At 38.0% G+C, this 13,510-nt stretch overlaps 1 protein-coding gene across 1 annotated transcript; it reads left to right on the top strand.

Moving 5' to 3' along the window:
• The first annotated feature begins 2,244 nt into the window (after window positions 1-2,244).
• Window positions 2,245-12,851, top strand: LOC124278324 (titin-like). Its single transcript, XM_046714079.1, is given in 4 exon segments — window positions 2,245-2,453; window positions 5,639-6,832; window positions 6,835-9,423; window positions 10,271-12,851. Coding segments are annotated over 3 exon segments (3,843 nt in total). The 5' UTR covers window positions 2,245-2,393; the 3' UTR covers window positions 10,271-12,851.
• Window positions 12,852-13,510: the final 659 nt, after the last annotated feature.

Genomic DNA, 13,510 nt, shown 5'->3' with positions numbered 1-13,510 from the left:
TCACCTACATATAACTAATATTATATATAGTTACGAATCTTCTTTGATGGGCATTTTAGAAGTTGAGTTGATGAAGGATAATGACAATTATTATGGATATACAACTTCTTTATTCTGTGGAGGCGACGTTTCGACATAGATTCTAATGTCGTTGTCGATGACTTGCTTGACAAAGACATTAGAATCTATGTCGAAACTTGCTTGACAACGACATTAGAATCTATGTCGAAACGTCACCTCCACAGAATAAAAGAAGTTGTATATCCATAATAATTGTCATTATTCTTCTTAGTTACGAATCGCAAAGAGAATCTGTTTCAGTGAATGTACCCACAAGTAAACACGTGATGAAAGCATCAGCACTATGTATTAGAGTGAGTGAGTGGGTTTAGAGTTATGCCGCACTCGGCAATATTCCAGCTTTATGGCAGCAGTCTGTAAATAATCAAGTCTGGACCACACAATCCAGTGATCAACAGCATGAGCATCGGTCTACGCTATTGAGATACGATTACATGTAGCAACCAAGATAGTGAGTGTGACGACCCGATACCGTTGGGTTACTGAAGATCAGTTCTCATACGGATCGTTCTATATATTATAAGTTGTCGCCCTTGTATATCATAACCATTGCACAATGCTGATGTTCTAAATACATTGTACGCTGAGGAATCATATGCGTACAAAAAAATATGAAAATTCATGCTTCCGGATCAACAGATCGGAACTATGAAAACGAGCGATACACCATTTATAAATACCATTCGTTGCCACGGATTTTGCTTGTATGCTCAAAGTCTTATGAGTTGAGAAAAACATAATAACCTTTTGAAATTAAGATTGGACAAATTAATGTTTCAGTCTCTGTTCACTGTTAACAACTAAAAATAAAAAAGTAGCATTTTTATTTTGACAATATAGAACTTGATAGAGCCAAGTAACTGATGAAGTAAATCCAGTTCTTTGAACAAATTTATCATTTTTCCCTAACTTGAAAAACTGACTTGTCCCGTTAACATGATTCAAACACAATCTGCAAACCGACACAAATTCTTATTTGTTTAATCATGTTATTGCTACCCGGAAACAAAAATAATATCTCTATAGCAAAATAATTAGAAAAACGTGTATAATAATACAACACACTTTCGCTAATTTCAGGGAATTTGTCTTAAAAGGTCGAATGCAATACAGGTGATCATCTGTTTCTGACAACATTACGGCTATTCACCGGATTAAAATTGACAAAATAGCACTTGAAAGATCAGATTTCATTTAGACTGACTCGTCGGATACCGTTGCTGAGAACTGTCTACATACCTCAACATCTTCAGCGTTCACTTTGTGACCTATTCCAAAGACAAATATGCAAACAAGAAAGCTCCAAGTGGATGGCATGACTGATACCAGAGACCATATAATAGATTGTGGTCTCTGCTGATACAGAATAAGATCCTTCAAAAATTAATTTCCGTTCCATAAATTATGTTGCAAAACACTTGTCACGTCATGGAGATATTGAACTTGTTTTCTGCAACATGCGTATCTGCCTTTTCTCGAGATATTATTTAATCTGTGTATATGCAGATGCATTAAAAAATGGGTTCGTTTTGGTTGTTGTAGGTCCAATCGAAGTTATTCAGTCGAAAAGAACATCATACAAAGTTGTCTATATCAACTGATATAATTATTAATATGATGTATTGTGTCCATTGCTCTCACAGAACAGTGCCGGAATTATCTCTCTCCATTTCAGATGTAAAAACGAGAAAGGAGAAATATTCAAACTGCCCCGCATTTCGTTGTGTTTTATTTCAGAAATTTCCGATCTAGTCACCATGTGAACACCAACACGATTGTCGAAAGAGCGGCTTACGGAGTTTACCGAACTGTAACGAATCTGCGCTGAGGCATTATGGGAATGGCATAGCCAAGCCGGCTAAAGGGAAAAAAGTGCTGACCTAGAGTGTTGCTGCATAAATTTCCTTCTAATCGGCGCTCTGTCGGATTGGAGTATTCAGACATATTTACACGAAATCCATCCTGGAATGACAAGACCCAGTGGGTAAGTTGGCTAACCAAATAGAATCGCACATGTGAGATAACCTGGGCACTATGGGCGATAACCACTGCCGTGCGATATGTTGTGGTTTTCAAAATGGCGACACGGTTACTGCCCTTGGAAAACCCAGGGGCGACAATTTTCATAAGTTAGCCCCCTTATTTTTTAGGATAAGTAAATAATGTCATTATTCTTTGAAGTCCCGTTGTCAGTAATTGTTTGCAAAGTTCCATTTTGAGCGGAGAGCCTCTCAGAAAAGCGCAAGTATCTGTCGTCTTTGCTAAACGACAACAAAGGGACAAATGGCGGAGTGTCTGGCCTGGCATCGCGCATGTGTTCCCGGCAAAGGAAGGGAATAAAATTGCGAGTTGGTGCCCCTGAATCATCCATTGCAAGTGTGCCTTCGTTTGATGATTAAGTTTAATCAACACACCCAGCATTATTCACGCGATGATTTCGAAAGTTATGAATGGGGGAATTTCTACATTGTAATATATTTAATAATTGCGAAAGGTTCAAGGTCGGGCTTTATTAGCGTCATGTGACTAGAATCCGCTAGATCCAGCGCGCGAGGCGAGAGAGGAAGTGATTTGCTGCAGCACTCAATAGTGTCAGACAGACCAAGAATAAGACTTTTTCGATGTTTAGAACAAATTTCCACAGAGGAAACAAGACGCGGCTCACACGGATGTATGAAAGAGACAGAATGTTTCAGATTTAACAGAAAAATATTGAGGATCAAAATATTTCTTGTAAATATTATTTAATAAAATAAATTCAAGTTATTTTCGGATTGCTACGATACAACTTCTAAATATGGATGCAACAATGTTCTAGTTTTTTTTATATTATGTGTTATGGGTTTTATTTAGTTCAAGTATGTTTATGTATAGAATATGTATAAATATAAAAGACAATAGATGGAGTTTATTTTTATCATGACAAATTACCATGCCAACAGTGATCATTTTGGAGTAAGAATTTGGGATTCATTTTCTGTAATTGCAATATTTCTTGATATTAACTCCAGAAAAATATCATTAGATTTACTTTTATATGAGTTCTGAATTTTATCATTCATATTTTATGCATTTAACCGTTTTTAAAGACTAGGAATACATGTAGCATCAGAAATTAAATGTCACACTCACAGGCAATGAAGCATGTTAGGTTTCCTGTGAATTATCATAATTGTTATAGTTTCATGTCCATTGATGGTCGTGCAAAGATTATGTCTTCAGAAATTAACAATACAGATATGTTGGTTTCCAAACCAAAGGTTGGAAATTTAATGGGGTAATTCTTTCAACAGTAATTTAGCGAGAGGCAAATGTCATAAGGATGTTTTTGGGATACTATTTGTTGGTCCTAACATTCCTCTATTCCTGCCAGTAATGATAAACAGGTAATGATAAACATATAGAACAATTTTCGGGGATTGGGATAGATAACTTTGACAATGGGCCATTTTCAGGATTATTAGCCATTTCCTGAATTAAGAATGGGCCACTGCCCTTGTATCAATAATAAACTTCAAATTTTTAATATGCCATTTTTTATTCTAATGTGCAAAATGGCCTTGTTCCCAGTCCCTGGTTTTTTAATGGCAGTTAACAGCTCTGAAATCCTATAGTTCTGGAACAGAAATTAATGAAATTTTTTTTTATAAGGATGGTGTAATTTGTTAGAGGTGCATGGTGTGAACTGAAACAATCCGTGAGATTTGTTTCTTGATGTCAGTTATTTTTGGTGAAACAACAAACAGTTCAATCAGATAACTCACTATTATGAATTAAATGTTGGAATGATATTACTGTGGTGGTAAAATGAATGATATTAATAGATATAGAAACAGTATACGAAATAGCCACTGGCCCGTCAGCCTGTGTCTAGTAAAAATCCAGTCAGTCCAGTAAATCTCCACAGTCTCTGGCCCAACATGCTAGTGAATTTTCATAGGTGATTTTGTAAATATATCACTCTCTCCGACTTGTTAAGTTATAATAGACTTTTAAATCATGCAAGATTATGGCCTGATAAAAATCTTCATCACATTAGCAGATTTAATGATGAAACCTGTGTCATGCTGACAATATCTTATTCTCATCTATTTTGGTAATCTTTTGCTTAGTTTCTACATTGTACATTCAAATTTCGGGTTAGTGAATTATTTTGTGGGCTAGTAACTTTCAGGCATAGCTAGCCCGACTGGCTCACAAAATTTGAAAACTGTTTTGCACTCTGTATGGAAACATTCTTTGCTAGCAGGTACAATTTTTTTTATAAATGGTACTAAATACCCTCCTGCATTTTGTCTTGATAAAAGTCCAAATGTGAAGTCTGTGGGTATGATCACAACAAAAAATGTACCCTTTTGACATTACTGTAAAAGCCGAGAAAATGTGTATTAATCTGTTTATATTTCATGCAGGAATACAGGTGACAGTCATATGATGTTAAGAGTTATAATAAGGGTCAGAAAGGCCAAGGAGATTGTCATGTGTGCATTTTGGAGAATATTGTGTCAGCAAGAAGTGTAGAATATTGCTTATTCAAACAAATCATTCAAACAGTCCTATTTACTTTCAGTTATTATTAGTGTGACATTGTTTTGATATGACATCGTTTAAAGAGGGCTGAAGCCATCAGATAGTTACCTAGGATTATTGGTCTTGATGCTTTCTGCCACCTGTGAAATATGCTTACAAATAAAGGTACATATTACACGTGAGCCGAATCATTAGAAATTGGTAATGAAAATGACAATCCCATTAAAACTATTTTTCTTAAATCTGTTTCAGTAGACTGACTTAATATTGTGTCATGATTTTTAAAGTTAACAGTAGTTCTTTTGCGTAAATGAGGATATTGTCCAATTATTGGGTTAAAACAAAACTACACAACAACGTTGCTGTAAGTTTTCACATGTGATGGAGGAAAATGATGTGTATGCAACAGTGAGGTTTTGAGTTAAGATGATACATTTTCAACTTTTTAAGTACCTACATATTGTTTTCAGAAATCATTCTTTAAAAATCAGTGGTGCAAGAGCTTGTCTGACTGATGAAAGGGGTACCTGTGAAGATCTGGGTTAGCATTGGTCTTCTGCAACCTATGCTTGTCGCAAGAGGCGACTAACTGGATTGGGTGGTCAGGTTCGCTGACTTGGTTGACACGTGACATCATATCCCAATTGCTTAAATCACTGCTGATGATGTTGATCACTGGATTGTCTGGTCCGGACTTGACTATTTACAGACCAAAGCCATATAGCTGGAATATTGCTGAGTGCGGCGTTAAACAACAATCAATCAGTCATGGAAGTGGTTGTGTCAAAGTATTGTGTAATGGTAATTTTGAAACCCTGTCCATAACATGTTTAAGATACTCATTTCTTTATGTTTGTAGGCTTAAAGTTTCTGTTATTTGTTTTCATATGACCTTTGTTGTAATCTAGGAAAGGGGAAGTTATTACATCATTTAACTGAATAAGGTGTTAAATTAACTCAAATCTGAAAAGATTAGGAAACTAATTGCAACACATTTGATATAACTGGAGTGTTCATTTATTTTCAGTTGAAGATGGAAAATCAACAACCACCAATGGAAGGGGAGACAAGCACAGGTGGCTATGGTGATGGAGCTCAGCTCATGGATGCTGTTGTCCTACAAACTCAAGAGATGCCCAAGACACTGATGCAGGGCGACACAGGGACTGAAACACAGCAGTACATGATTGTAGACCAAAATGGAGCTGAAGCCCAGCAAATAATTCTGGAGACCACACAGCCCAGTGCTATAGGAGCAGCTGCACAAGCAGCTTTTGGTGCAGCCACAAGTGTTGCCTTGGCATCTGGAGATGGGAGTGTTAGTATCATTCAGGGGGGATCTTCCCTTGATAACCAGGCTGCCGCTGAAGCCATCCTGCAGTTAGATCAACAGCAGCAAGGTGAAGTGGTCCAGATGGTGATTCCTGAAGGAGCTCAGATTGTTGAGAATCAAGGCCAGGTTCAGATTGTAACCACAGAAGCTGGAACCGGGAGACAGTATATTCATGATCCGCACACAGACACGATCACCATAATCCAGAATCCATCTTCTAGTCAACAAGACTTGTTTGCAGGATCTCAAGTCGTAACAGAACAAACTGTTATCCAAACTGGAGCCCAGACAGAGGAGTTAGAAGAGGAAGATGGCGAAACTAGAATTATTAGTTTAGAAGAAGAAGCAGTGGAAGATGAGGCTGAGGTGGATACACCAGTGGTAGCTGAAAGTCAGGGGGAAGTTTCAGATCGTCAGCCAGTAATAGAAGAAACAATAGTTAAAGAAACATATGTTCCTCTTGAAGAAGGAGATGGGGCTATAACTGAAACAAAGGAGGGTCAGTCTGTGGAAGGAAACACTACTGGTCAAGAAACAACAGGTAAAGCAGTGCAGTCACAGAACAAGGCAACTGTACAAGAAGTTGATCAAAATGCAGAGACACAGAAAATTGATAGTGAAGATGGTGTTGCTGATGAAAATCAAGCAGCTGATGAAGCTGAGACTGAAGCAATAGAAACAGAAGATGCAGAACCAGCTGTTCCTGAGAAGACAGTTGAAGAAACAACTCCTAGAAGGAGAGGTCGCCCAGCAAGAAAGGTTGAAGAACCTAAGGCAAAGGATATTCCTGAAGAGACTGCTACTCCAGAGAAAAGACGCAGGGGAAGGCAAAAATCTGACGACACACCTGTTGAACCTGAACCAGAAAAAAAGGTAGAGGTCGACCAAAGAGAGATGTAAAGGAAAGTGAACCTGAGCCAGAAACTCCACCAGCTGAAGAGGTAGCGACGCCGAAGAGAAGGGGAAGACCGCGAAAAGATACAACTGAAACCCAAGAAGTTGAAACACCTCAAGAAAAGTCCCAAGAACCAGCACAAACAGAGGACACCTTAACTCCAAGAAGAGGAAGAGGCAGACCCCGTAGAGATACAACAGAGACTCAAGCAGTTGAAACACCAACTAAAGATACTCCCACTGAAGGTAAAGGAAAGAGGGGTAGACAAAAGAAAGAACCTGCTCCAGAACCTGAAGAGGAAGAGGAAACTCCTAAACGAGGCAGAAAAAAACAAGCCGACGATGAGAGTAAATCCCCTCAAGTCGTGACAAAGGTTGTTCCTCTTGATGGAGAGGATGTACCTGCCAAGAGAGGCAGGGGAAGGCCTAGAAGGGAAGAGCTAGTTCAAGTGGTTGTTACAGACACTGCTTTGGAAACTGATGAGGAAACCCAGCCGCAGGCAGAGGAAGGAAGAAGTCAAAGAAGATCGGGTAGAGCAGCTAAAGAGCCTGTTGCTGAGCCACCTGCTCATGTCACCCGAAAAACGCTCCAAGAGGAAGAACAACTTGAAACTCCTTTGAAGAGAGGTAGGGGAAGACCCAAATCAACTGATTCTGCACCATCAAGTGCCCAGAAAAAGGCTTCAGCACCATTGGCAGATGTTGAAGAGCCAGATGAAACACCAAGAAGGGGTGGAAGGAAGAGAACCAGAGATGCTGATGAACCAGAGGCTGTTGAGGTTGCAACTCCAACAACTCCTGCAAAAAAGAAAGCAAAGGGCCAGGAAAGTGTTAAGCAAGAGCCTTTGGAAATGGAAGTAGAAGAAGAAGTAGAAGAGGAGGAGGAGGAAGAAGAGGAGCTGGGGATATTGGAAGAGGAAGAAGGTTTTATTGTTGTTCCTGCGGTTCATGAAACAAGCCAGTCTGTAGGAACAGGAATGCAAGATACCGAAACAGTTCATGTTCAAACACCAAGACAGCATTCTGTTGAAACAGGCACTACTCCAATTACACCAGAAAGAGGCAGGAGAGACTACGATGATCTTGCAGGAACTTCTAATGACATATATGACATCGATCAAATTGATGAAGATGAATATGATGAAGATCATCTCAAGTCTTCAACTCAGGCAACACAGACTCCCATAACTGCTCATTTTGTGGAGGTTGAGACGATTTATGAATCTCCTGGAAGAAGGTCTGTACAAACACAAACTGATCCTCGATTAAAGAAGAAGAAGTTTGGCCCTCTTAACATAGATGCAGAAAATGATCCTTTGATGGATGATGATGAAGAAAGTCCAAGAAGGAGACGCAGGAGGGAAGATGACATCAGTTTGTTTGAAGATACAGAGCCAAGGAGAAAATCCATCAAGAGAAACACAGAAGAAGCTTTGAAATGTCCATTCTGTGATCGAGCTTTTATTGGCCTGGTAAAGCACATCAAGAGTAAGCATAAAGATGAGCCTGACTTTGATGAAGAAATGAGAAATGCCAAGTGGAGAGAAAGAATCATGAAGGTATCTACTCAAGGAGTTGATGATTCTGGTGAGACCTGTGGAGAATGTGGGAAAATCACCAAGAACATGAAACGACACATGGAATTGCACCAGCAGAACCGAATGCAGATTCCTTGTCCTATCTGTGGAAAGGTGGTCCTGAAGACAGGAATGAGCTCTCACATGCGCACAGTTCATTCTGGAAGAAAGCCTTACAAGTGCCCCCACTGTGACTATACCTCAGCATTCCGAGGCAACCTGAACACTCACATCAAGGGCATGCATCTTCATACCAGACAGTATCTCTGCAATACATGCAAAGCTGCCTTCAAGACACTTGGAGCTTTGATTGGTCACACAAAACGTGTTCATGAAGGCTGGAAATCCCCAAATCAGAAGATTTTCATTTGCTCAGTATGCGAGAAAAGATTTACGAAAAAATACCATGTGGATCGTCACATGCTTATTCACACTGGAGAGAAGCCTCATAAGTGCAACGACTGTGGACGATGTTTCAATAACAAATCCAACCTTATGTCTCACATTCAGTTGGTTCACAAGAAGCTTTCCCCATACATGTGTGACATGTGTCACGAGACCTTCAAACGTAAGAAGCTCCTTCTGGAGCATATCGGAAAAGTACATGTTGCTCATGGTGAGGCTGCCAAGGCCATGCAGGCTTACATCAAGAAGATTGAGGAGGAGGTTCCAGATGATCCAGAAGAAGCATCAGCTATGGAGCAAACTATTACGCTCACCCAGGAAGGGGAAGATGGAGAGGATGGAACTACGACAGTTTACACTGCAGTGGGTGATGGGACTTACGCCACTGTGGTCAATGATGCCACACAAATGCTGCAGGGCCAGGCATTCACCACCCTACAGACTGAGGGAGGCCAAGAAACCATCATTATCGTCCAGGCAGCAGATCCAAATGAAGTTACCCATGCTATTGTTGAGCAAGATGGACCTGTACAGTTTGCCATGCAGCCAACAGCTGATGATCCAAATGCTGCAACAACTATATATACAACAATGCAAAACTAGGTTAGTAACATACTTATGAGTGACCTTATATTTTTTTAATGATCATCTCATTTTGAGGTTCAGCAGATCTGTTAAAATTTACTTGTATTGAAAAACTGATTCAACATGTTCAAGGTTGTTTCTCAGTTATTTGTTTGATCTGTGTGAGTTTTAATCTTTTGGAACTGCAAACTGTTGTGGGATTAAACTTGCAATATAGAAGGCCCCAGACTGAAAAGCTATCATAATGTTCTTGTAAATGCTGTTATTGTTGTGACTTTGTTAGAGACCAATAGAAATTAGATATTTACATTAAGATGTCCTCCAAATTCCAATATTACTGTGAAGCTCTGGTGTCCCCTGTCGTGATATTGCTAAAAGCAGCCTAAAACCTCTCTCTCTTTTCTCTTTCTTCTCACTCTCAATCACTCACTCCAATATTACTGTCTCACTCACTCATGTTTTCACTCATGACCATCATTGAAAATGATCCAGACATGTTTTGGATGACCATCATTGAAAATGATCCAGTGTTTCAGATGAAAAATAATTGGCAACGAGAACCTACAGACTTCAAAAGCTGCAGGTCCTCACTAAATTCTTCAAGCCCTCATTTAACAAAACTGCAGCTTTTTTTGTGACACATAACATTTGAAATTACTTCAATCCAGAAGTACCCATACAACCCTGCTTAAGTAGTCACTACACTAAAATGGCTGAGCAGAATGTCAGCTCTTGGATTGAAAGTGGCTTTGAAATGTTATCAAATAAAAAAACTATATTAAAATATTTCTTACCTGCATGTCTGCCAGCTAAAACATTAATGCCACATTCCTTGCTAACAGAAACATCTTTATATATTTTTCAGGGGTTTGATGATCATAGAAGATACTACCTGTGGCTGAATGTTGCCGGAGTGATGAATTTATTGCATGGACAAAGAAATTAATTGTGTTCTGGGATGTCTACATCTGTGACAGACCCAAGTCCTCAGCTCGTGCACATGTGATGAGGAACATGTCCAGAGAACCTGGAGACATTCTGATCAACACATCCATTCTGCTATAGGCTGTTTACAGGGCATAACAATGAGCGATTAATGACAAGAAGTTTAGCAGTGTCCTGTTGTTTTGTCTACCATGAACATTCGAGACTTGTATGATCGTACAAGCAGTGAAAGGCTAAATGTTTGATGGACTGATTTTACCAAAGTCATCAGCAAATGCTAAGGGAGTATTAACTAGTATTTCAGACAACTAAAACTTCTAATGTATTTTGGTTTAGTTTATTTGTGGAAAATAACTGAAATATTGTACCTTAAAGAAATAAGACCACAGAACTTTGCAACAAAGTAAATCAAATGTTATGTTTTGCTCAAAACACTACTTGAACACTGAAACAGATATGGCCATGTTAAAAACTCTGAAATGAAAATACCTGAGTGTGGAAGATGTATCCAGTAGACATTGTAGATAGCCCTAGCAGTGATCATGTGGGTGGGAAATTACTGTTGTCATGAGATGTAATGTTACATTTAATTGTAAAAAAGATTGACGTGTTGTCTTCAGTTCATTATATTTTTAATGCTAATGAGACATTTGTCTCTGTAACCTTGCACTTTGATCGATACTTTTGCCTTAATATTTCTTCTCAAAAACTTGTTTTTTTGTGTTTTGAACTCTAGTTACTGAGAATTATTGAACATGCACAGCTTGTATGATAGCCTCACTGACAATTATGCTGTTATTTCCTAATAATTGGCTTTGGATGTAAATAGAATTGTTATTGTTACAAAATGTAATTATTTGTTTTAGAACACCTGTTTTACTTGTTTTGGGTAAATGTATGTGTACAAGTCTTATTCAGACAAATGCTTTTGAGATTATGTCAAAAATGAACATTCATTCTATTTTATAGTGTTCATTGCTTTTTTCATCCAATTTAATCAAGTACATTGAATTACTGGAAACATTTTTTAAAGTTACTTGTCCATTTGAAAAGATTTACTGGTAGGGGGTCATTTCCATTGTTTCAGTGTCTTATTTACACTGATTTACAGTCGTATTGTGTTCTTAAGGAGGTTACAATGAATTGTTGCAAAATAACCCACCCTTTCATGCAATAATTCAGGAAGGTACAGCAACACATTCTTGTGTCAGATTGTAATGATCACAATATTAATATTATTTTTCATAACATGACACATTAACTCCTAATGATGTGTTGTATGTCCATTATTTTCATAATGACCTGAATGAAGCCAACATCTTTGTACACTTCAGTGGGATTTAATTTTCCAAAATTGATATTAAATTATTTTCAGGAGGGCTTACAAGATTTTGTATGTTTTTTTTTGGAAAACGTGTGATTTCAATGTTAGAGCATTTGAGACAACTTGAAAATGAGAGATGAAGATGGTTTTATTATGAAAGATGAATATTGTTGTCCCATTTTGTTTTAAGCATATAACACAGGAGCCTTTTTCAAATCAGTACTTTTTATTGTGAAGAAAACTATTCTCCCATCTATGTACATAACAGAAACAACAATAGAATGAATTTCATGATCAGGTATGATTGAGATACATAAGGTTTAAGGGACTTAAAAAGTACATTAGTATTTCAAACATTTCAGCTTATATCAAGAGACAAACATTTGAAAAATGGAGATGTTTGTATGTCTGAATATTTTTGTCATGTTAAATCTTACTGGGGAAGAAGGGTGGGGTTCACTGGTGACCTGTCATAGCAGAGTTACTTCCCTTAGGCACTCCAGACATCAGTGATCCTGGATTTCAACCCTGCATTCTCCCTTGTATACTTGAAGGTTTGTCATGTGCTTACATGTTTCTACAAAGTGGTTAATGTGTGAAAACTGCATAACTTTGGGGTTACATTTAATTGACATGCCCTGACAACTAGAAAACTGTTCAAAGCGGCATAAATACCAACTCACTTACTCAATCTGAAACTGATATCATTCCTGAGATATAATCTATAGCATGCCCTACATATTTGTGTAAATTTCATGGAGTATTTGTTTTAAGGCTTTTGATTAAGATGAATGATTCTGACAAGCATGAGTACTTATATTCTGCCCCATTTGCAAAGATTTGTTACACAATGTTTCATCAAATGTGGTTGGCACGGATGTGTGATGAATGTTTGATGTATGCACTTGAGTGATTAATGGAAGCCACCTTACTAAGTGGTGGAATGACTGAAGAAGGATCTTTGGTGGCAATGGAATGTTCACTGAAAGTTGACAAAAAGATAGAAATCTGCATGGGAATAACTAACTTGAACATTTTGTGATGTTGCTGAGTTATCAATAATGTAACTCATTTGTCATGAAAGTATCGATTGAATTTATGTTTAATAATTATGCTATAGTTGCGTGTTCTGTACAAAATCTGCAAGTCCACCAGTAATAAAGCTTCATGTGAAATATGTGTCTTGTTTGTTCCATTGATGATCACAAATTTCTGTAGCCGTTTTGGTTAAGCAAGAAATGGCCTGCCCCTGCATGCTGTGTGGGAAACAGAAAATATTTTGTCTTCAGGTACCTAGCCTTAGTGCAGTCAACAATACAAGACAAAAGCTTAATATCTGGAAGGTTATTTCCCGCCAGTAGCTGATGTGGTGCTCTTAATATTCACTCTTTGCAAATATATAGCGTCAGTAAAAACAACACACACACAAAATAGTTGTAATGACGTTTTGGTTATATTTGTTTAACACTGCACTCATCTTCGCTATGGACAAGAGGAGACTACACAGTGCAGATGCATTCATTTTAAAATAATATATAAAAAAATAAACATTTTCTTCCACAAAGTGATATGTATTTGTGTAGTGTTTGACTAACATTTATCTATTTGTTGTGTAAACTGGACAGCTTGAAAAAAAAACATGGAGGAAAAGGAAGGCTAAATACAAACATACTTTCTGCAGGAGAGGGAAAATCAGACAAAGTATCTACAGGTTTTTGATTGATCATAGATTCAAATCGCTATTATTGGTTTGTATTATAAGGGGGTAAGCGCAGTAGCTAAAACAGTGAAACAAATGCACGTGCAGTACGTGATGAGCGTTAACTTAGACCAACC

The sequence above is a fragment of the Haliotis rubra genome, unplaced genomic scaffold (genome assembly GCF_003918875.1).
Source record: "Haliotis rubra isolate DU_JTF1 unplaced genomic scaffold, ASM391887v1 Scf1, whole genome shotgun sequence".
Taxonomy (NCBI): Eukaryota; Metazoa; Mollusca; class Gastropoda; order Lepetellida; family Haliotidae; genus Haliotis; species Haliotis rubra.
Note: the sequence above shows the minus strand (reverse complement) of the source record. Positions and strands in the feature narration are given on the sequence as shown.